General features: G+C 35.6%; 1 protein-coding gene across 12 annotated transcripts in view; it reads left to right on the forward strand.

The window, feature by feature from the left end:
- The window catches only part of HERC4 (HECT and RLD domain containing E3 ubiquitin protein ligase 4), a 137,481-nt gene that overhangs the window by 86,746 nt on the left and 25,877 nt on the right, over positions 1-24,858 (forward strand). For 9 of the 12 annotated variants that reach the window (XM_060642607.3, XM_060642609.3, XM_060642613.3 and 6 more), the window contains 5 exons: positions 8,235-8,354; positions 17,191-17,214; positions 19,683-19,781; positions 22,667-22,834; positions 23,065-23,208. In XM_060642607.3, coding sequence (XP_060498590.1) covers positions 8,235-8,354; positions 17,191-17,214; positions 19,683-19,781; positions 22,667-22,834; positions 23,065-23,208 — 555 coding nt within the window. The remainder of the gene's footprint in view (positions 1-8,234; positions 8,355-17,190; positions 17,215-19,682; positions 19,782-22,666; positions 22,835-23,064; positions 23,209-24,858) is intronic. The other 3 variants (XM_060642610.3, XM_060642617.3, XM_060642616.3) reach the window with 2 other exon arrangements.

The following is a 24,858-nucleotide window of genomic DNA, read 5'->3' on the forward strand; positions in this document are numbered from 1 at the left end:
CTTTTAAAATACTTGGTTTGAGCCCCACGTCGGGCTCTGTGCTGACAGCTTAGAGCCTGGAGCCTGCTTCGGATTCTGTGTTTCCTTCTCTCTTTGCCCCTCCCCTGCTTGTACTCTGTCTCTTTCCCTCTCTCAAAAATAAACATTAAAAAACATTTTCTTTTAAATGAAATCTAAAATATTTAAAATAAAATAAAAATAAAATATTTAAAAAAAAATTTCAGAGGTCAGTGAGATGTGAATCATTTCGTATGGAACTTGCTAAATTTTAGAGTACATTCATGATTAAAAGTTGGTGTGTAGCGGCTTCTGGGTGATTTGGTTAAGCATCCGACTTCCGCTCAGGTCAAGATCTCAGGGTTCATGAGTTCAAGCCCTGCATCTGGCTCTCTGCTGTCAGCATGGAGCCAGCTTCAGATCCTCTCTTCCCCCTCTTTCTGCATGCCCCCCATCTTGCTCACCTATGCTTTATCTCTCAAAAATAAATATTAAAAAAAGGTTGGTGTGTATATTTATAAACATAAATATTGGAGACGGAAAAGCCAAAGAGATTTTTGTGTAATTATTGTGTATGTTTTCTTTTTTAATAGAAAGAGTTTGGACAAGACTAGGGCAAGAGTTTGCACACTTTACCTGTAAAAGACCAGGTAGTAGTTTACACTTTGCAAGCCGTGTGGTTTCTATGGAAACAGCACTCAAAAAAAAAAAAACAAAACAAAAAACCCACAACTCTCAACTTTACTGCAGACAGTGTGTAAACAGATGGGCATGGATGTTTTCCAATAAAACTTTATTTGCAAAAATAGTCTGTATGCAGGATTTTGCTGACAGGTTGTAGTTTATTGACCTTGCTCTAGGATGAAGGTTTTGATCTCGATATATAAACTAGATATCTTAGTTTTGTTTGAAAGCCAGGAATAGCAGTTTTACTCTGGTCAGTTCTTCCTAAATGTGTATCCTGACCACTGATATAAATTAATCAAACAGTGGGAAAAAAAAGAGCTCATAGTGCTTTGTGTCAGTGTATAGAGGGATTAAAAGTGTCAACTTTGAAAATGAAAGCGGTGTGATTAACATGCGCTTCTTAAACTGGGTTATTTATTCCCTTAAGAGTGGGCCCCAAGATTAAACATTGGCTGTATGTGATTGGTTTTATTTATTTAAAAAAATTTTTTTTAGGCTTATTTATTTATTTTTAAGTTATCTCTGCACTCAACATGGGGCTCAAATTTAAAACCCTGAGATCAAGAGTCGCATGCTCTTCTGACTGAGCCAGCCAGGTGTCCTTTGATGGCAATTTTACATGTTCATAAAAAGAAAAAAATGTGTATATATGTTCTAAATATAATAGCATTCTAACTATGTGTTGTATACTTCTATGCAAATACTCATATATATATGAACATATATCAAGGAACAAAAAGTAGATGGCCATATAGTGAGTTAAGATTTCTGGCTCTGTTAGCTGTGTGACTTTAGTTAAGTTTCTTGAACTCTACATCTTAGTATATTTGTCCATATGATGGTAACAATGGTATCTATTTCATAGGGTTGATTTAAAGATTAAATGAAATAATGTACATGACATGTACTTAGTAATTGGTCCATAATGATAGTTACTATTATTTCATCAGTGGAACATAACATCTGAGTGAATTTTAAGGTAAAATCTGTATTTCAGTGAAAATGTAAAGTGCCATTAGAAGCATGAACTGTGTGTGTGTGTGTGTGTGTGTGTGTGTGTGTGTGTGTTACTCATTTTGCCCATTCATTCATCTCATGGCGTAGAGTACCTGTTTGGACATAAGCACCTGTCTGATAGATTTATGCATCTACTAGGTGATTTCATTTGTTCCTTTTCAAATGCTGCTTAGTTGGTTTAGTGATTTTTGAAAATTATAAACAATTATTTTTGTTATTTTTACAGGAAATTTAGCTAGTTTTATTTAGTTTGTATGTTAGATCGAATTTGTTTCTTTCGATGGCTTATTTTCTTCTCCTAAATGTGGCATATTTCTTAGTGGTCTGCACTTTGTCCTTTCTGTTTTACTTTCTACTGTCTCACCTCCTGTCACAGCTTTAGTTGTCTCCTTTAAGGAAAATGTTCTCAATTAATGTGTTTTAGGCAGGCCTTTCTCTTGAGCTACTTGACAGTCTTGCCATCATTTTAAAATTTAAAAAAGATTTAATACCAAATTTCTCATCCTTCCCAGCTCTGATCCTCTCCCATCAAAACTCATCTTTTCTTGACTCATATGTCTTTGTGTTGCCAGCATTTGTTTTCCAGTTACTCTTGCTTGAAATTTTGAAGTTAGGTCTGACTCTTTTCTGTATCAGTTAGCTACCACAGGCTCTGCATTCTTTTTTATTTTCTAGAAATCTTCAATCTTTAATATCTTGATTTATTTCCCTACTCCTAGCCTCTGTATTTTTAGTATACTTCACACTGTCAACAGAATAACTTTCATAAAATATCACTCTGATTCTATCATTTGTTGACTCTCAAAACCCAATTTCCCTATGAAATTTTTCTCCTTTAGCTCATGCTATTCTCCTTATCTTTGTCTAGACTTTTCTTCCTCAGACTTTTCTTTTTGAAGTCCTTTTCTTTCACTTTATTCTTTGGTTTTTATTTTGAATATCTTCACATATACAGAAACATTGAAAGATAAATCCCTATTTTTTTTTAAAGATTTTATATTATTTTTAAGTAGTCTCTGTGCCCAACATGGGGCTCGAACTTACAACTTTGAGATCAAGAGTCATATGCTCTACCAACTGAGCCAGCTACGTGCCCCAAAGTAGATATGTACATGCCTCCCATTCTAGATTTAGTAATTGTTAACATGCTGTCACATTGGCTTTTACATATATGTATGTATTTTTTTCTTGTCATTTGAAAGTAAATTCTGATACTACCTCAGCATTCCTCTTCTTGGGCATTTTCCTACCTAACAGTAATACTATTGTTTTTCTTTTTTTTCCTCTGAGAGAGAGAGAGCGTGTGAGAGTGCACGCATGTGTATGCACAAGTAGGGGAGGGGCAGAAAGAGAGGGAAAGAGAGGATCTCAAGCAGGCTCCACACCCAGCATGGAGACCAGACTTGAGGCTCAATCTCACATTTGTGAGATGATGACCTGAACCGAAATCAAGAGTTGGCAGCTTAATCGACTGAGCCACCCAGGTGCCCCTGTAGTTCTGAAGTCTTATACATCTTTTTTTTTTTTTAATTTTTTTTTTTTTTAACGTTTATTTATTTTTGAGACAGAGAGAGACAGAGCATGAACGGGGGAGGGTCAGAGAGAGAGGGAGACACAGAATCTGAAACAGGCTCCAGGCTCTGAGCAGTCAGCACAGATCCCGACGTGGGGCTCAAACTCACATACCGCGAGATCGTGACCTGAGCCGAAGTCGGACGCTTAACCGACTGAGCCACCCAGGCGCCCCTTATACATCTTTTGTTAAATATATTGCTAAATATTTGGTTTTGTTGCTATTGTAAATGAAATTTAGGTTTTTTTTTTTCCAGTTGTTTGTTGCTAGTATGGAGAAATTTAGTTGTGTTTTGTGTATTGATCTTGCACCCTGTGACCTTGATAAATTAATTTATCAGTTTCAGTAATTCTCTTATAGATTCATTTGGGTTTTTTTTTTTTTATATATATACACAGCATGTTATTTTCTACTCTTATGGACTTGCAGTAAAATGGGCTTTATCTCTTTGAAGAAGTCCCCTTGTATTCCTATTTTGCTTAGAGTGTTTTTTATGAAGAGGTGTTGAATTTTGTTAGATGCTTTTCTGTGCATCTGTAGAGATGAACAAACCTTTTTTTTCCTGCCTTTTTTTCTGAAATGTACTGAAATGCATTGACACTTGAATGTTACACCAGCCTTGCATTCCTGGGATAAATTCTTCTTGGGCATTATGTATTATACTTTATATATATTATTGGGCTTAATTTGCTAATATTTTATTGAAGGTTTTATGCTTATATAAGGAATATTGATCTGATAATTTTTGTTTCTCATATTGTCACCAACTTTTTTTAAGAAATAATTCCTCTTTCTCTATTTTCTGAGTTAAGATTGATATTATTTCATTTCTTCCCTAAATGTTTGATAGAATTCACCAGTGAAACCGTCTTGGCCTGTAGTTTTCTTCTAGGAAATTTAAAATTTCCTATTAAATTTTATAAATACAGTAAAACCTTGGTTTGCGAGCACAGTTTATTCCGGGAACACGCTTATAATCCAAAGTGCTTGCAAATCAAAGCGAATTTAAAGAACCATTGGCTCACTTGTGATCATGTGATGTTCGGTGCCACATACTGCTCGTATTGCAAGATGTCACTCGTTTATCAAGTTAAAATTTATCAGAAATGTTTGCTTGTCTTACGGAGAACCCTTGCAGAACAGATTACTCACAATCCAAAGTTTTACTGTAAGTACAGTGTAATTTATATTTTCTGTTTCTTCTTGAGTCAATTTTGGTAGGTCTGTGTGGTGATATTTATGTCTGTGTCTGTGTGGTGATGCCACCTTTTTCATTCCCGTTAGTGGTACTTTGTCTTCTCCCTTTTCCTCAGAGGCTTATCAACTTTACTAATATTTTCATAAAACACATTTGCTTTCTTGATTTTTCTCTAGTGTTTTCTCTTTCAGAAATATCTGCTCTTTATATCCTTTTCTCTACTTGATTTGTCCTTAATTTGGTCATCTCTTTCTCGGTCCTTAAAACAGAGGCTTAGATCATTGATTTTAAACCTTTTTTTCTAATATGATCATTTAATGCTAAGTTTTCTTTTTCTTTTCTCTGTTTGAGTAGGATCCCTCAAATTTTGATACACTTTTAATTTTATTCAATATTTTCCTAAAGCCTCTTCTTGCTCCACTATCTGAATTGGCTTTATACCAGAGGCCTCAGATTCCTTTAGTGTTGCCTGATGCTTTGGACAGAAGTGAAATGTCAAAAGTTTTTTTTCTCACTGTGTTCTGCTTTGTATGCCTGCTTGATAGAGGGTTTTTCCTTCTCACTCTTGCCCCTCCTCAGTGGTAAACTGGTCTTGCTTGTTACTCAGTGTTTTCCAGGATTAATAGAGGAGAGGACACAGAAAATTTTCTTTGATGTTATTGTCTTAGCCTTAGTCTTAGGTGATTATGTATGCCTGGATCTCAGGGTGGGACTTACTCAGAGTTTCTATTCCCTCCATCAGCATTAGGGATCCTCTGGTCCTACTGATATAAGATTCTGGGCTCAGGACTGTTGTCCCCCATTCCTCCCAGCTATTGAAGTGAGGGTGTTTCCCCCTCCTCCAGCAACAATGCATAGAATTTGCTTTACCGTTCTCAGTGTAAGTTTAAGGCTTTTGCTCTCTCTGTATAAGCAAAGGATATGGGCAGGATGGCAGGCCTTCTTTTTTTCTCACAGTGGAAGCCAATTCCTTGCACCACTGAGAGAGACTTGTGATCTTTTGCTGTTTCCAGTCATCCCAGAGACCACCCAGTGGAGGTCTGTGGAAGAGAGTCTGAGTGAGTGCAAACTGTCTGGGGCACCTAGGGGTTATAAAACCCTGTCAGGTTATCCCATACTCAGTCTTAAGCAATTTCTTAAAATTTTAGCTGATTTCCTCTTCCCTGCTTGTGTGACAGTGGTATCTTCCCTCTTGCTTTGCCACAGGTGACCCATTTCTGGCATTCTGTTTCTGTTTGGAAGTATCTGTCGATCCTTGGGATTCAGGCTCCTTGGTAATCTTATGGCTTTAGCTCTCTGATGGATTCAAGAGAAGTTTTGGGTAATTTGGAAGTGTTTTGTTCAGGGGTGCCTGTGTGGTTCAGTCAGTTAAGTGTCAGACTTTTGATTTCTGCTCAGGTCTTGATCTCATGGTTCCTGAGATGCTAACAGCACAGAACCTGCTTGGGTTTCTTTTTCTCCTCCTCTCTCTTCCTCTCCCACACATGCACATGCATACTCTCTCTCAAAGTAAATAAACTAAAAAAAAGGGTTTTATTTAAAATGATTACAATGTTCTAGGATTTTCCAAATGTCTTTTAGTTACTAACTCTTTAATTCCATTGTGGTCAGAGAACATACTGGGTGTACTTTGGATTCTTTTAAATGTATTTAGTAAGACTTGTTTTGTGGTCCAGGATATTTTATTTTAGTGAACACTCTATACAATTATTGGGTGGTATGTTCTATTATAGTGAGTTCAAGTTAGTTGAAATTGTTCACATGTTCTTTTCTTGCTATTTTTGTCAATTTTTTATCAGTTACCAAGAGAGGGGTGTTAAAAATTCCATCAAATTCTATCAATTCCCCCTTTGCATATTTCAAAGCATTGTTATTTGGAATTGTTACAACTTCTTGATAAATTAATCCTTTTATCATCATGCCTACCAAATGTGTCCTTTTTTCTCCAGAAATACTTGTCTTGAAGTCTACCTTAAGAGGAACCTCCCAGGTGCTGCTTTCTGCTGGGGTGTTTTTTTCCCCCAGTGTCTCACTCTATACACTAATGGTTTAAAAGTTAGCCAGCAGGGCACCTGGGTGGCTCAGTCATTAAGCATCTCACTTTGGCTCAGGTCATGATCTCACAGTTTGTGAGTTCCATTCCCACATCAGATGAGCTCATGCGCTGCGTCAGTGAGCATGAGGCCTAGGTGAGCCTCACTTCTCCTTCTGTCTGCCTCTCAGGGGATGCTCTCTTTCTCTCTGCCCCTCACTCGCATCCTTTCTTTTTCTCTGCCCCGCCCCCCTCAAAAAAAAAAAAAAAAAAGGTTAGCCAATGATGTATGGGGAATTTGCTGACTGGTTTTGTGGCTTCACCCTCTAGATTCCTTTCTGGAAGTTTTACTTCCTCACTGCCACATTGGCTGTCTTAACTTTGTGACCTATGACTCTTCCGTAAAGAGTCTTTTACTCTTCTGGTAAAACTGCTGCTTTGTGCTTGAGCTCTTACATATGCTGATTTGGAAGCACTTCCTTGGGCAAAAATGTGTATCACACCCGTGCTTTCTTCTTTCAAAGATTGTGTTCATTCTTGTTTCTGCTTGCTTGCTTTGGGTTGATCTCCAGTGTTTTCAAATTGTTGAGTTTTTTTATATACTGTCCAGAGTTTATAATTGTTTTTGTCAGGAGGCTAGTCTGACGCAAGGAGCTCTGCTATATCCCATACCAGAACACCTCTGTGTCTCTATTGATTTAGAATAGCCCCACTGTTTTGGAGGGTGCCTGGGTGGCTTAGTTGATTAAGCATCCGACTTTGGCTCACGTCTTGATCTTGCAGTCCATGAGTTTGAGCCCTGCATCGGGCTCTATGCTGACAACTCAGAGCCTGGAGCCTGCTTTGGATTCTGTGTCTCCCTCTCTCTCTGCCCCTCCCCTGCTCACTCACTGTCTCTCTCAAAAATAAACATTAAAAAAATCAAAAAATAAAAAGAATAGCCCCCACTTTTTTATCCCATTACCTTAACTGTTTGGAGACTCCTGGCCAGTCTTCTTATGCAAGTCCTAACAATCAGAATATTTGTTATTTTCCTTACGGTGATGTTTACTTTTTCTCTATCCCTTGTATTTCCTACAAACTTGAATTTAGATCAAGAGACTTGATTAGATTCAAGCTAAACATTTTTCTGCTTCATAGATGATGCTTATACTTCCTGTTGCGTTACCAGGAACATAATATTTGTCTCTGTATTGGTGGTGATTGGTTTGATAACTCAGTTAAGTTAGTGTTCTCCACTGGAGAGATTTTTTACCTTTGTAATTAGTAAGTACTTTCTAGGGTGATAATTTGCACTCTCTTCATTTTTTGTGTCCTACCCAAATGTCACTTCTTCATTTTATTCAGATGCCAGTACAGAGTGACACTTAACAAGCATTAGCTATTCTTATTTAATTCCTATTCCCCAAACAGAAGTTCTTATAGATTCTAGTTTTTATATACTGTATATACTTTAATGGTACATATCTCTTACTATGTGGTGGTTATAGAAATATTTTTCTTTTTTACTAGATTTTGAGGTACTGAATGCAGATATTCCATCTTAGATATTTTTGTGTTTCACATAGCACTTAACTAGCATTTTGCAAATAGTAGGCATTCAGTAAATTTTTTTTAATAGAGAAAATTAGCTAGAAATTTCAGAACTTTTTCTGTTTAAACATTTTTCAATCTCTGTATTAAGTATGGGTTAAACCTAATGTTAATTACACATTTATTTGTTTTTGTAGGTAAATGAGAAAACAGGACAGATTATACAATATGATAAATTTTATATACATGAAGTACAAGAATTGATAGACATAAGGAATGATTATATCAACTGGGTCCAACAACAGGCCTATGGAATGGTATGTTTCCTTTTGCATTTTATCATTTCATTTCTATGTATCATTTATTCTCACAGAAAAGAAACTGTTGCTTGTTTTTGAAACACCAAGGTTTTTTCAGAACTTTTATTCAAAGCTTATTTTGAAATAAAAGCACATTGGGAAGAAGCAGCTACTTATTATGCAGTATTTATAAGAAAACACTCCACTCTTATACCAAAGCCAAACCAAACTAAAGAAAAATGCAAATGTGACATGGACTTTTAACTCTCACTTATTTTCCATGAGGTTGTCTTTTAATTCTTCTATGTTGAGAATATTGGAGTCCTTGGTAGAACTCTAAGAATATAGTACTATTGTGAGATTAGTGCCCCAGAATTATAAAAAGAGAGTCCTAGGACCATTAATTCCATTTTCCCCCCTTTTTATTTCAGATTTTTGACATACATCTACATGTGTATATACTTCCCATGTGGCTAAGTCTCTAGTAACTAGACACTTAATGCCCCATTAAAATAATAGCAGTCTTCTAAAGCTTTATTTCGACACACAAAATTTTAATATAGAAATGGGTAAGCAGATCTAAAACAGGTTTAAAACTCTTACTTGCTAATCATTGTAGGATACTTGAGGCCAATTATTTTACCCCCGAAGTAGGTAATTTAAGCAGTATGTATGTAGCAGTTGTAGAAAGGTTAAGTAACCTGTCCATAAGGAGCTTGCTAGGTACCAGGTGCAAACTCTTTGTGGTGGATACACACTCTATAAGTTTATTCACCAGCACCTCTAATAGTATCTGGCATATGTGTAGTGGCAGTAAACACATACAGTAGTTTTTGAATGTCACTGTGATTTAGTGCATGCTAATTTTAAAATAGTCTCTTCTGTAGGAATCAGGTCACTTCTAGAACATCTTTTCCTTCCCTGGTATGTGCATTTGGTTAAGAGAGAGATTTGTTCATTTTTTCCCCCCAAGAATCATTGGGAGTTTCAGTCAAATTTATAGCTGCTTTGCAGACTTAGATCTACTCATTTGCTCATTCAACAAATAATGAGAATATTGAGAAACTCCTGTGACTGGCATCAGTTTAGGTATTGCAAATATAGTGATGAACCAGACAGATAAGAGCCATGTTCTTACACAGCTTATAATCCAGTGGGCAAGGTGGACAATAATACAGTAAAGCAAAAAAAAATTAGCTAATAATATACACAGTATAGAGAATTAAAATAAGAGAATATAATAGAGACTGGATGGTTTCTTACAATTGGATAATCAGAAAAAGCTTATCTGATGAAGTATGGGCTGTTCAAGAAAAATGAACATCCAGTAAAAGACCTTAGGTGAGAACAAGCTTAATATGATTGAAGGATAGGAAGAGGCCAGGAAGGCTAAAATATGGCATTGTGGAGAGTTCAGAGAAATGGATAGACACCAGATCATGGAGGGTTTAATAAATTAGGATCAAGAACTTGGATTTTATCTGAAGTGTTATGATAAGCCATTAGAAGGTTGGAATCCTAAGTCTGCATATAAACTTGACACAACCACGTAGGGTATCCTGGTCTTTGAGCAGTGTTTTTGAAATTGGACTGATATATAGACCCCTTTTAAAGTAAAACAATTTCTTAAGTCCAGTGTTCACTTACATTATTTTTGACTATATTATTTAAATATATACAAACACTAAAACAAGTTCTAAACTTACATTTTTAAAGAACTCTAAAACCATAACAAATTTATAAATTAATTATAAATAACACTACAAATTCAAAAATCAAGTTACTATTTAGTATGGAAGATAATTGTGTTTTGATGATCAGGAATCTTACCTCCTAGCCTAAATATGATAAGAAAGTAGGGTAGCATAAAAGCATCTCGGTTCAAATCTGAGCTCAGCATTTACTCACTCTCTGTCATTGGGGAAATTACTTAATTCTTTTTCTGTAAATTAGGGATAATAGTACCTATCTTATATAGTTATTGAGATTAATTGGTATGATACATCTAAAGTGCTTAGGGCAGTTCTTGGCACATAGTTAAGTCTTGGTAAAATGATGTTATTATTGCTGACTGCCTATACACAGGCTTTAAAGTTTGGCAGTAGCCTCTATTCTGAGGTGTCTAATAACACTGTTATCTTGCTGCCTTTCTCACCTTTCTCTATTTGAACTACAGTGAAACATTTCCTTTTAGAATGAGATGTCATAGTAATTTGGCCTTCACTCATCAAGCACATCATTTATGTATGAAATCCTAAACATAGAGATCCTTCCTATTTGGTGCCAGTTTGATTACAATCACAACCATTGCAGCTCTTGGAATTTCATGGTGATACTGGATTTATTAATGGATTATCCTAATTTTAGATTTTTAAGTCATTTTTTAAAATTCTGGTATAAAAACACTAAAATAAATTCTCCCAGAGCACTCATAGACCCTTAAAAATAAATATATTTCTCAGAGATGTAAGCCTAGTTTGAGAAACATTATCTTAGAGTCATATCTTCCTGTATTACTATGAATTAGATTAGGTACCCTTTGATATGAATTTGTATCTAGTATGTAGGTCATAAACTACTTGTATTCATAACAAGTAACACAAATGCCAGTCCCATAGAATTTTTTAGTTTGTAGTAATCTTTGTGGAAAAGCTATGGTTTGAATGTTTACTTTTAAGTTTGGCAGGCCTGTATCCAGACTCCTCTTGGTATATAGCTGAGGTGATACCAAATTGAATTTCCTTAGGAGCTGCTATCTCAGTGCTACTGTTTTCTGTTGAGAGGGAAGCCATAGAGGACTACCTTCCTATTTCTAGGTTTTTTCTCTTTCTCATTCTGTCCAGATTATATCTTTATTATACTTGATAATTGCCCTCCATTACTCTTTGTGCCTCAAGGTTTTCCTTTCTCTTTATTTGTAGACAGAGTGATATTGAATAGGTGGCTGCAGCAGTGAAAGCTTGTTCTTTATTTAATTGGATAGTGGGTTTAATATCAAATCTTAAATTTTTTTTTTTTTATGTTTACTTACTTTGAGAGTCAAAATACAAATGGGGGAAGGGCAGAGGGAGAGGGGGAGACAGAATTGGAAGCAGGCTCCAGGCTCTGAACTGTCTGCACAGAGCCCGACGCGGGGCTCAAACCCACTAACTGAACTGAGAGCATGACCGGAGCTGAAGTTGGACAGTTAACCGACTGAGCCATCGGGTGCCCCTAATATCAAATCTTAGAAATCAGAATGCAGAACCTGTGATTTGGGTTCTTCTAATCTACCTCTGGGAAAAGAAAGCTGGCATTTACTTTGAGGGTCTTTGTGTACCTCTTATTTATATAGTTCATTAATTTATATTATGACATTTGATTTCACAAAGCTCCCTTCTTTGAGAGAGTTAAAAGCGCTTATTCCACATTTCACGTTTACACATAACTCTAAAGACTCTTTTCCTGAGGGTTTTTAATAAAATTCATGCTTGTATTGCTAGTCTTAATGCTAGGCTGAACATCACATTAACACTCTAAGATTTAAAAAAATCTATTCTAAATATACTTACATGCTGTTTTGTGATGATACAGAGGTGTATGTGTGTTTGTATACACGTTAACATATGTATATACATGTATGTAAATGCATATATATGTGTATATATACACATATGTAACACTATTGAATAAGTTATAATCTTAAAGTAGTTCCATTGCTTCACAATATTGCAAGCTTACAATATTCTTTGATAAAACATAATTACTATGAATTATAAGAAATATACATCTTTAAGTTTTACTTATATACACATGTATTCATATATATGTAACTTTACCTTGTTCTCAATACTGTAAGGAAATTGTTTACCTTTATTATATTTGCTTTATGCTATAATCTGTTAAAAATTTTTTTCCTCCATTTCTTTTCTTTCCCAGTCAAGGATTTTAAGAATCCAGCACGTATATACTTCCCTGATCTCTAAACATTAAAAACTAATTCTGTGGGGCACCTGGGTGGCGCAGTCGGTTAAGCGTCCGACTTCAGCCAGGTCACGATCTCGCGGTCTGTGAGTTCGAGCCCCGCGTCAGGCTCTGGGCTGATGGCTCGGAGCCTGGAGCCTGTTTCCGATTCTGTGTCTCCCTCTCTCTCTGCCCCTCCCCCGTTCATGCTCTGTCTCTCTCTGTCCCAAAAATAAATAAAAAACGTTGAAAAAAAAAAAAAATTAAAAACTAATTCTGTGAAGTTCTTTGCTTTTCTTATAATATCCTTTTTTGTACTGCTGAGACTTCTAACTTTTCACCTCATCCCCTTTCATTTTCCTATCCTTTTTAACCTAACTCTGTAAAGTGTTTTGCTTGATCCTCCTACTCTTGCTGGTTACTGTAAGCTTCTCTGTTTTTTTGTTTATCAGGACTCTGATCATTTTAAAGATTGATTATAAGTATGTATATATATAATCTCTACACCCAACATGGGGCTCAAACTCCCAACCATGAAATCAGGAGTCACACACTCTACCAAGTGAACCAGCCAGGCACCCGTCAAGACTCTGATCTTGGTGTATGAAACTTTTTTCAGTTGGATTTTTCAGCTTTTTATCTGTTTTTCTCCCTCCACAGTAATCTCTAGGCAAAATAAAATGGCACATGGGTTCTTTTTCTCTTCTGATATTTGATTTTTCTCCATTTTCTAAGTACTGTTCTTAGTTGTATATTTCCTTACCTTCTTTTAACTTTGCATTTAAGTTGAAAATACTTTAGTGGTTGCTACTAAACTTTGTTGTTTTTTCTTCCTTCTCTTATACTTTTAGTTACTATCCTACATATCGTCAATATTTACTTAGTAAAAATGGACTAATTTAGAATGAAGTATAGAATGGTCTATGCTGGGTCTGCTTGTTTGTATTACTATAAGGTTCTTATTATATAATTTAAAAAATACATATCTTGAAATACAATTTATTTCAAGAACTGTATACCTATGGAAGGCATGTCATATATAAGTAGATACTAATGAAGATACTTGGTAAATTGGTGAAATTTTTAGTCTTTCATGTTGTATTACATACATGCTTTTTAAAGTCATAAGTCATATTTATTTGATATTAATTGTGCTATGTATATAAATCATCACTATCTTTGTTCTATGGAGTTAAGTTGCACTTTAACAGTGCTGAGCTAGCAGCATGACATGTTCACCAGCAAACTAGAAGGATAGACTGATATAACAGTTGGGGAGACCAGCTTGGAAATATCCCCCAGTACTTTCTGGGTTTGAGTTTTGTTTTCATTTAATAAAAAGAAGAAATTAAAGTACATTTGTGCTCCTTTGCAGCTGTAATATTTCCTAGAAAAGTTCATCCTTGCTTTGTAAAGCTCCCTAATCATTTTTAATGGCATTAATATTTTACAGACTAAACTCTTAGACTGATTATGTATTGGATTACCAAATTATGTTTGTGTATTTCCATTTCCTTCATGTTTTAGATGCTGTCTTTTTATTTTCATTTAATCGCCAAGACCTTTCATATTTACTGGAATCACTTCATTAACTTGAGTATCCCCTTAGAATAATCCTGTGTTACATCATTAAGTCAAAATGACACCAGCAGTGGTATAGTGCTTTGCCATAAGTAATTAGTTGAAACTAAAATGTGCCAATGAGCTCCATCTTTTTGTCTATAACCAACTGGAACCATCATTAACCATTGGTGTTAAAAGCATCTTTAGTGAAGTCTGCTTTAGACCATGAGAACCTGACTTTTGGAACATTCCTTAAAGCCTTTCTCACTCCAGCTTCTAGGACATTGAGCAACTAAAATTAGGCATGCCTTGACCCAGTTTCAGGACTTCCACTCTAAAAACAGCCAACAACTATTACTTGAGTATGTGGATTTGGAGCCAATAGTAGGTCACACATTGAGTGATATGTTGAATTTTTAGCAATAAACCTTTAAGTAACCTCACATGTTTTATGATAGAGCCTGTCTCCAACCCTCATGACTTTGTTTTCCTTTTAAATTTCCCTTGGAAATACTACTTTGACTGAATCAGATTTGCAAATAATATAACAAGTACATTGCAACTCTAGAGTTCATCCATGCTCTTTTAAGCATTTACCTTTTTTCCTTTTTGCATTTACCTTTTTAAAAATGTTTGAGCTCTTGGGGTGCCTGAGTAGCTCAGTCAGTTTATAAGCATCTGACTTCTGCTCAGGTCATGATCTCACCGTTTGTGAGTTCAAGCCCCGCATTGGGCTCTGTGCTGACAGCCTGGAGCCTGGAGCCTCCTTCAGATTCTGTGCCCCTGTCTCTCTCTCTCTGTCTCTCTCTCTCTGTCTCTCTCTCTCTGTCTCTCTCTCTCTCTGTCTCTCTCTGCCCCTCCCCAGCTTGCATTCTCTTTCCCTCTCAGAAATAAATAAATAAACATTAAAAAATTGTTTTAAATGTTTGAGCTTTTGTCTAAGATCCTTAACCTTTAAATTGAAATTTCTAATAATGATCTTAATCTGTTTCACCCTTGGATGCCTCTCTCTTAGATAATAGTTTCACTTGATATCTAAAAGCTTCTCAAGCTTTCCACAAATCCCATTATTTCCTATATTCCTTTCAGCTTACATCATCCTACAGTCAAATAGGTTCTGCTTTAGTATGGTTTAGTCATACTATAAATTCCAACAATCTTATTGATTTCTCCAATGCATAACGATATGCATAGCACCTTTATCTGTTTACATGTAGCAATAAAAATAGTGCATATATATTTTATTATTTATTTAAGAATAAATTTAATCTCCCATGATATAAACTATATTGGTATCTAGTATAGTTGTCAAGCAGGCTATATAGGTAGTCAGAAAATATTGAAAGGTATTTCTTTGCTTATTCAAGCTTTCATGATAGTAATAGCATTTTTAAAATGTCCCCACAAGATATACTGTAAAAGAATGTCACATGTGCCTGTGAAGTTGGTTTCAAATTAAACTGGTGTAATCTAAAAGGCATTTCAGCAGTACAGCTTCTAAATATGTTCTTGTTAACATTGTTAGTAGGGGCACTGATGTAGTGATAACTTGGTACTCTGAATTTTTTGGAAGAAACTACTATCAATAAATAACCTTTCTCCAAGTAGGATTTGTATAGAGTCTTATTTTGCTTATTTTTATACTGCTTTGGCTTTGTTTAGCACAATGAGAGAACCCTAGATCTTTGCTCAGATCTTAAAGTCTCCAAAGGTACCCCCAAAGTGTGCGAGCATTTAGCAAGCTATGAATTTATAAGGAATAGACAGCACAAGACTGCACTCACTTCTGGTGCGAATTCCAAGTTTGAGGGGTTCCTCACACCACACTGAGGTTCAATAATTTGCTACAAGTTCTCACAGAACTCACTGGAAACTGTTACAGTGGTGTTAACAGTTTATTGTATGGAAAGCATACAGATTGAAATTAGGGGGAAAAGCACATAGAATGGACTCTGGAAGAGGTACCAAAGGCACAGCTTCTATTTTCTTCTCCCTGTGGAGTCAGGGATGAGTTACTTTCCTAGCATCTCTGTGTGGTGATACTCACAGAATATTGGCAACCACAGAAGCTCACCAGATCCTTGAGGCCCAGAGTTTTTATTGAGGCTTGATTACATACTGCCTATGCCGATAACCTTTAGCGTCCACTTCTTCTGAAGGCAGAAATGATAACCAAATGGTCCAGAGCTCTCAGACAAAGACACTCCTATGAGGCTTGACATTCCAGCTGCCCATAGATCACCCCCAGCAGCTTAGGGCAAAAGCAGACCTCTCTTTGGGTAAGATTAATTCCTCATTATGCTAAGTACCATCTGCAAATTTAGTGACGTGTTTTTGGAAATTCTAACACTTTATATGAGTCTGTACCCTGAGTATATGTAGAAGCATTCTGCAAGAAAGTGTATCTTTCCGTTGAGTGAAGTAGTAAGCTTTCATTATAATATCCATTATTATTCCCTTCGTAAATCTCTCTTTCTCTCCTCATTTTTTCTTTCTGTTTACCAACTCCTAAACCCTGTCATATACTTTCAATTAAAAACAAATTTTTTTTTTTAAATGTTGATTTATTTTTTGAGAGAGGGAGAGACAGTGCACGCAGGGGAGGAGCATGAGAGAGGGAGACACAGAATCTGAAGCAGGCTCCGGGCTCTGAGCTGAGCTGTTAGCCCAGAGTCCGATGGAGGGCTCTACTCATGGACTGTGAGATCATGACCTCAGCAGAAGTCAGATGCTTAACTGACTGAGCCACCCAGGCGCCCCTTTGTACTTTCAGTTTTAAGCTAATTCAGTGTTAAAGAATCCTTAATGTAAGATATCCTAAGTTTTCGTTCGTTATTTCTGACAAGTAAAAACATTTAATGGCTTATTTTCTTCACTTTGTTTTCATATAGTATTTTAATATGCTAAATACTTTTCAAGCATTTTGTCAAGATTTAACCAAGTCCTTGGGGAGAAGTTGGGGAATATTTTCTCCATTTTCCAGGTGGAGAAACTAAGACATAAAATGACTTCTTCAAGACCAAGCTTAGGACTTAGGATTAGTTTCCACATTTTACCTGAATTCTACAATTGGGGTGCTTAGTTGCTAAAGTCAAATTTCATTATGTTCAAGCCTTGATAATTTTATGACCACAAGATACATGAAAGAAAGGTCTTAGTTTTATAGGTATAGATATATAAGATGCACATGAAAAGGGTAAGTTTTGTTGTAGGTATATTTTGGTCTACTTCATTAATTCAGTATTCTGTAGCAAAATATATGAAATGCTACTTTGAATAGAAATAGTTAAATTTGGACACTAACATTGCTCTTTCCTCATTACTGTTACGTTCTGCACTGCTGTCTTAGGATGTCAACCATGGATTAACTGAGGTAAGTTTGGTGTAATAAAGTCTCATGTTCAGAGTAAGATATACTCTGTTTTATCTTAAGTAATAGGAGAGCAAGTTTCCTGTTTAGTTTGATAAATTTATATATAGATAGGTAGATATAGCTATCTATCCATATATATAAAATTTTTTAATGACTATATAGGAGTTGTCCTATATAACATTTCAAAGGAGTTTTTTGAAGAAAATTAAAACCTCTGTTTTAGTTATCATTACACTTGTATGATGCCTTTCAACAATATTTGCTTTATTATTATTTTTTAATTTTATTTTGGGGCTGCCTGGATGGCTCAGTTGGTTGAATGTCTGACTCTTGGTTTCAGCGCAGGTCATGATCCCTGGGTTGTGGGATTGAGGCCCACATCAGGCTCCGCTCTGAGCATGGAGCCTGCTTAGGATTCTTAGGATTCTTTCCCTCTGTCTACCTCTGCCCCTCTCCCCCACTCTCTCTCTCTCTTAAAAAAAAAAAAAAAAAAAAAAAAGATTTCTATTTTAAAAATAAAAAAATAATTTTTAATTAAGATTTTATTTTCTCCACCCTATGTGGGACTCAAACTCACAACCCTGAGATCAAGAGTCGCATATTGTACTGACTGAGCCAGCCAGGCACCCCAACAATATTTGCTTTAAAATAATGTCTACCCTCCTAAAGTCTTCCAGTATAAAATTAACACGTGTCCTTTGTAATATAAAAAAGCAAACTTTTAAAATCTGACAAATGCTTACCCAGTAAGGCAAAAAATATTTTATAGAACTAAAATGATCTTCAATTTTTAAGCTAATAATTAATACTCAAAATGATCATCATAAAGTTAAATAAACTCAGTATGGTCATCTTCCTCACTTTGTATAATATACTGTCTTAGCATATAAAGTTTTAGCACTTTGGTTTATATTATCAACAAACCTGAATAACCTTTTTAATACTTGGAATTGTTATAATACTTCTTTTATACTTTCATTATAGACTTCAGGTTTTCTTGTTTTGTTTTGCATTTTTCCCAGGACTTGAACCAGTGAAGCATTTAGAATTAACTTTATATTATAGGCCTAATATTGTTTGCTTCCTTATCTTCACATAGAAATAGCACATAAAATTATGAAATCATAGACTTTTGAAACCAAAAGGGACCTGAGAAATCATTTTGGTAGTTTTAAATTTCAGAATTGTGAAATGACATTCTACCATCAGTAGGTAGTGACACAAATACAGGATCAAGGTAAAAATTGTCATATGAAAAATAATGAAAAATGATAATTTACTGTAAGGTTAATATAACCCACGATGCTGTCTTACATGTTGTCAACAAAGAGTTGATAGTCTCATTGTATACTGTACTGATTGGGCCCTATTAGATTATTTTGTTTGTTTTTAAGAGAGACTTATATAAATTAAAATACATTTAAAAGAAGGCAGTCGAGATGGAGAAGGGCTGGAAACCATAGTATTGTCAGAATGGCTGGAAAAACTGGGAATGTTTACTATGGAAAAAAGACAATTTAGAGAGAGCATGGGCACTTGAAATATTTTAAACCATATAGGCTTCCCTGCAATGAAGATTGCAATACAAAACAAAGTAATGCATAATGATGTTTATAAATGTAGATTCAGACTTAATAAGAAGAACTTCCTAAGCACATAAGAAGTGGATTTTTTCATGGTGTATTGAAAGTCTTCACTAGAAACCTTACAGCAGGGTCTCTGTTTCAGGGCTGACACAAAAACATTGCCTTGTTGGGTAGATGGTAGGAATACGGCCTCCTTTGACTGCAAGAATCTGTGACTAGAAGTTCATAGATCTTTGTATTTTTCTGCATTGTTAAAATACTTAGCAATCAATCACTGTATTACTTGCTAGGTTAAATAATTGTCTGTAAGGTGGGTAATGTGTGATAATGGTAATAATCCGGTTTCTCAGCTTTAAAGATTGACAGGAAATAATGGTACTTCATGGTACTTATTTTGTAGGTTAAATGAATGAAAGATTGTTGACTTACAATAGTGTTGGTACCCTAACGGCATGCAGTATATAACTGTTAAATGAATGAATAAGCAGATTGCTTATCATTGGCCTCGGTTGCTAGAGTAGCCTTGGGTACTCTAGAACTGGGTAATGTATTTAACATAGGAGCCCCCAACTTTAAGATATATTTGCCTCCTAATTTACTGAATCTTGAAGTTAATACATGTTAAGCAAAAGATCCTTGTAATTTACTTTCAAGTATATAATTCCTTCCTAAAATTGAGGTTATTGAGAATGGGGGTTATTCCAGTGCCTCATCTGATAATCAGTAAAAATTCCATATTTGAAAGGAAGCACAATATTTATAATTCCTGGATAACATACAGGTGAATAAACCAAGAATATGATCAGCTTTAAAAGAAATGACAGTACCTACAAAAAATATATCACAAATCAGTTTGTTCTAATAAGTTAATTTTATTTCCAGTTGGCAGATATTCCTGTTACAATCTGCACATATCCATTTGTATTTGATGCCCAAGCAAAAACTACTCTGTTACAAACAGATGCAGTCTTACAGATGCAGGTAAGATATAGTTTAATACTAACTGACTTGAGAATGGTTTTGGAATTGTTTCTGTAATGTTTTTAAAAAGTAAATATTTGTTGGGGCACCTGGTTGGCTCAGTTGGTTAAGCATCTGACTTCTGTTCAGGTCATGATTTTGCACTTTGTGGGTTCAAGCCCCACATCAGACTCTGTGCTGACAGCTCAGAGCCTGAAGCCTGCTTTGGATTCTGTGTCTCCCTCTCTCTTTGCCCCTTCCCCCCTCGTTTTCTCTCTCTCTCTCTCTCTCTCTCTCTCTCTCTCAAAAATAAAACATTTTTTTAAAAAAAGTAAATATTTGAAGTTTGCCTATAATCTGTAATCTTTGGGAACATTCTGTACCTTTGCAAAGGTACCTCATAATTGCATGTGACAAGTGTACTGTTACGAAGGCTTATATATATTTAAATGAAAATAGAATAGTTTAGCTTTTAATCATTTATATCTAAAAAATGGTATAAACATCTTTCATTGTAGAAATATGTAATCTTTATAAACAGTTTTATTAGCTTACTTGATAAACTTGGGTTTGTTTCAAATCTTGCTTCATTATATATTCCATATTTATATACTTGGTAAAAGATGGAAGTAACCAGAGGTGATGTGATGTTAAAGTAAGAGGTATTTGATCACGTGTTAGGGGGAGGATATGAAGTTTCCTTGAAGAAAGTGTTAGTAATAAGTAAGACATTTTCCTGAGGTTGGTCGTCTCCTGCTCTTCCATCTCCTTTCTCCCCCAATCTGCTCTGTTTTATGTTGAACATTTTTTCATTTATAATGAGGGTTTTTTTTTTTTAACTAACTTACATTATCATTTTAAGAACTATAGTAGATGTGCTGTATCTTTTGAACCTGTAAATTTAAAAAGGTTTTGAGTTTTATTTTCTAGTATAGAATATCAGACTATAGAGGCTAAGGACTAAGAAAAGGGTAAGAAGAAAGCTTGAGCTCTTAAAATCTAAAAACTTTAAAAAATTATCATCACCACACCCCAATTTTGATAGCTGTTTTCATTCCTTTAAAATAAATGCCTTTGGTATTTTAAATGCCTCTAGATATTTAAATAATAAACACTAGGGGGAATTTTACATATGTGCTTATATCCATTTTCATCATTAGAGGAAATAATACACATTTTATTTTTAGAGAGAGTAAGCACGTGTATACACAGGCAGGGAAGAGGGGCAAAGGGAGAGAGAGCGAGAATCTTTTTTCTTTTTTAAGGCTAATTTTTAAAAAAATTTTTATAAATTTTTTTTAAGTTTATTTACTTATTTTGAGAGAGACAGAGACAGCACAAGTGGGGGAGGGGCAGAGAGAGGGAGAGAGAAACCCAAGCAGGCTCCGTGCTGTCAGCTTAGAGCCCGATTGGGGCTCAGACTCACGAAATGTGAGATCGTGACCTGAGCTGAAACTGAGAAATGCCCCAAGAGGGAGAATCTTAAGCAGTCTCACCACTCAGTGTGGATCCCAATGCAGGGCTTGATCCTACCACCCTGGTTTAATGACCTGACCTGAAATCAAGAGTTGGTCTCCTGGGGCGCCTGGGTGGCTCAGTTGGTTGGGTATCTGACTTCATCTCAGTTCATGATCTCACAGTTTGTGGGTTCAAGCCCCACATCGGGCTCTGTGCTGATAGCTCAGAGCCTGGAGCCTGCTTTGGATTCTGTCTCCCCCTCTCTCTGCCCTACACCAGCCCCCCTCCCTCCCCCCCCCCCCCCCCACGTGCTATGTCTCTCTCTCAAAAATGAATAAACATTAGGAAAAAAAAAAAGTTGGTCTCTCAACTGACTGAGCTATCCAGGCATATCCAGGAGAAATATTTTTGTAGGGTTTATACTAACAACTGGTGAACTAGTTTTTGATGGTCTTTCTTAAAACAATAATCACCACATGCTTTTAATACATAGTACATTCCATTTTAGGATAAGAACACTGGGAAAACCATAAGAAATGAACAAAGGCTTTAAATGGTGAAAGCCAAATGCTTGGTTTGTGAACATGGTGATCACTCTTCTAGATGAATTCCTTTCTTTTTTTTTTTTTTTTTTATATTTATTTATTTTAATGTTTATTTGTGAGAGAGAGAGAGAACAGAACGAGCTGGGAGGAGGGGCAGAGGGAGAGGAAGAGATCCCAAGCAAGGTCTGTGCTGGCAGTGCAGACCCTGACACAGGGCTCCATCCCACAAACTCATGAACTGTGAGATCATGACCTGAGCCGAAATCAAAAGCCAGATGCTTAACAGACTGAGCCACATTGGCGCCCCTACTAAATGAATTTCTGTAACTCCTCAGCCAGGCTGTTCCTTATTCTCATTTGAGGTTGTTTTAATGCTGTTTTCTTTTTTCTCCTCACTCTTCATCCCGCTTATCTTTTGAGAAATAGCAGTGTTTAGATTTACCATATTATTATAGTTCCATGCTTGCATAATGGTATCATTAGCTATACATTAGTATAAAAGTATTCAAGGGGCGCCTGGGTGGCTCAGTAGGTTAAGCGTCTGACTTTGGCTTAGGTCGTGATCTCACGGTTCATGAATTCGAGCCCTGCATTGGGCTCTCTGCTGTCAGCACAAAGTTCACTTCTGATCCTCTGTCCCTCTCTCTTTGTCTCCCTCTCTCTAAAATTAAAACATTAAAAAAAAACATTCAATAGGACACTCATTATGCTGAGAATACAGTTTATTAAGCTCTTATGCTCTATTAGATACTGTGTGAGGTGTTACGTGAATTAAGTAGCATAGGAACTATTATAGGAATTATAAATATAGGATTATAATTAATAGGTAGAAGTTAGCTTACCCAGTCACCTTTATAGTTTCTTTATAGCATTGTATTAAAATTTTAATCTTTTGTTTTCTAGATGGCTATTGACCAGGCCCATAGACAGAATGTCTCCTCTCTTTTTCTCCCGGTGATTGAATCTGTGAATCCCTGCTTAATTCTAGTTGTACGCAGAGAAAATATTGTAGGAGATGCAATGGAAGTCCTTAGGAAAACAAAGAATATAGACTACAAAAAGCCACTCAAGGTAATTTGACATTTTCTATTATATAATTGGGACTTTATTCAGAAAATACGTTTAAAGTTTTTCTGTTTTTAATGTATCTTTGAAACTTAATAAATAAAACTATATAAAACCTAAAAAAATTTTTTAAACTGTTAATTGCTGAGCATTTATTGTAATAAATTACACGTTATGGGCTCTCCAGAATATACTTCCATTTCTTTACATTCAGTGTTTGCATTATGCTATTTTAGGTTATATTTGTTGGAGAAGATGCTGTTGATGCAGGAGGAGTACGCAAAGAATTTTTCTTGCTCATCATGAGGGAATTATTGGATCCTAAATATGGCATGTTTAGGTATTATGAAGATTCCAGGCTCATTTGGTTTTCTGATAAGGTGAAGTCCAACCATCTAAATTATTTCTATGTATATACCTATGTATGTATACCTACATGTGTCAAGTTAACTCAGTAAATAAGAGTTATTACTGAATTCCTAACATTTTATTCAGAGATCTGCTTTACCACAATTTGAAAAATTATAAACTTTTGGACTCAAAGTCGTCAGAACACATTAATGCTTCCCACACATTTCCAGTTAGCAAAATAAAGGAATGGTCAGCCTGAGAATGATGACCTTTCTTTCCGCTGATTTAGATTTAGGATTGAATAATTATTACCAGATTAACTTCTCTTTTGGGAAGAATTAATTTATCAGTAGCAATCATTGATTTTTCTAACTTATCGTTTAGGGCAGAGGTAACTACGCAGCAAATTACAGTCCATAAACTAAGTTCTTTCCAGCACATGTTCTTGTAAATAAAGTCATGCCCACTTTTTTACCTATTCATGTTCATGGCTGCTTTCTAGCTACAGCTGGGAGAGGCAGAGTTGAGTAGTTAAGACAAAGACTGTATTATCAGCAAAGCCTGAAATATTTACCATCTTTTCCCTTACAGAAAGTTCACTGCCCCTTGATTTAGAGAGTATAAATGACGGATGGTTCAGTTTGTAGAATGAGTTGAAAGAATTTTGAATAGAATATTTTACTATTGGTTCTAAAAACCTTGATGTGTTATTTATTCATATTTCAGGAGGCTGACTATCCTTTGTGATATTAGCAGTCATTGATGATCAGTGCCTCATTAATTTATTAGGGGTTGCAAAATGGTGCTACTCTAACATTTCTTTTTCATTTTATTGGGTTGGGTACTTCTATACAGAGCAATTTCCCTCTATGTAGTATTTGGTTCCTTAGTAGTACAATTCATATGGGAATGGATTCTCTCTCTGTAGTTAACAATTTTTCAAAAGAATGAATCTGTTCATTGGCATATTCCAGTGATGACAATTTATTTTTTCAGTTTTTTTTTCATGGATTTAAACATATTTGATGTTTTTAGTCCATCATAGTTATTATTATCTTTATTGATGCTCATATTATCTTATCTTTGTCTAGGGAGAGCTCTGCAAGTTGGCATCTGAGTTCTTTTGATACAACTTTATTACTCTTTCGTAGCTTCCTTACTATCTGGTGTACTTGGTATGAAAAAATACTCCAAAACTCTACATTTGCTGCCTAACAGTACCAACATTACCACCAGTATCATGATAAAAGCTGAAAATAGTTGTTTCTTTTTTTTTTAACTTGTTTTTGCAGGGTTTTTTTGTTTTTTTTTTTTTGTCCTTTGAGTATACTCCCAGGAGAGCTGTACAAATAATAGAGAGCAGTGCACTAGCAGGGTTATATGCAGTTGCCCTGTTTTTTAGAGGAGCTGGGGGTTTTAAGAAGGCAAATGGAAGGAGACCTAGAAGGAGTGAAGACCAGGAGACTTAACTTCTATGCCGAATCGTATGAAGTGTTGGAAGAGAAAACAGACACCATTTATGAGAGCTACAGGGGAAATAGTGTCCTCAGAAGACAGTCTTCTTCATTTACAAAAGAGGAAGGAAAATTTGGATAGAATTTTAGGATATGGGCAATTTTCCAAATGATAGATTGTGAGTTCCAGGGCAAACAGTGAAAGCGTTTAGTGGAGCAAAGATA

The sequence above is a fragment of the Panthera onca genome, chromosome D2 (genome assembly GCF_046562875.1).
Source record: "Panthera onca isolate mPanOnc1 chromosome D2, mPanOnc1 haplotype 2, whole genome shotgun sequence".
NCBI lineage: Eukaryota > Metazoa > Chordata > Mammalia > Carnivora > Felidae > Panthera > Panthera onca.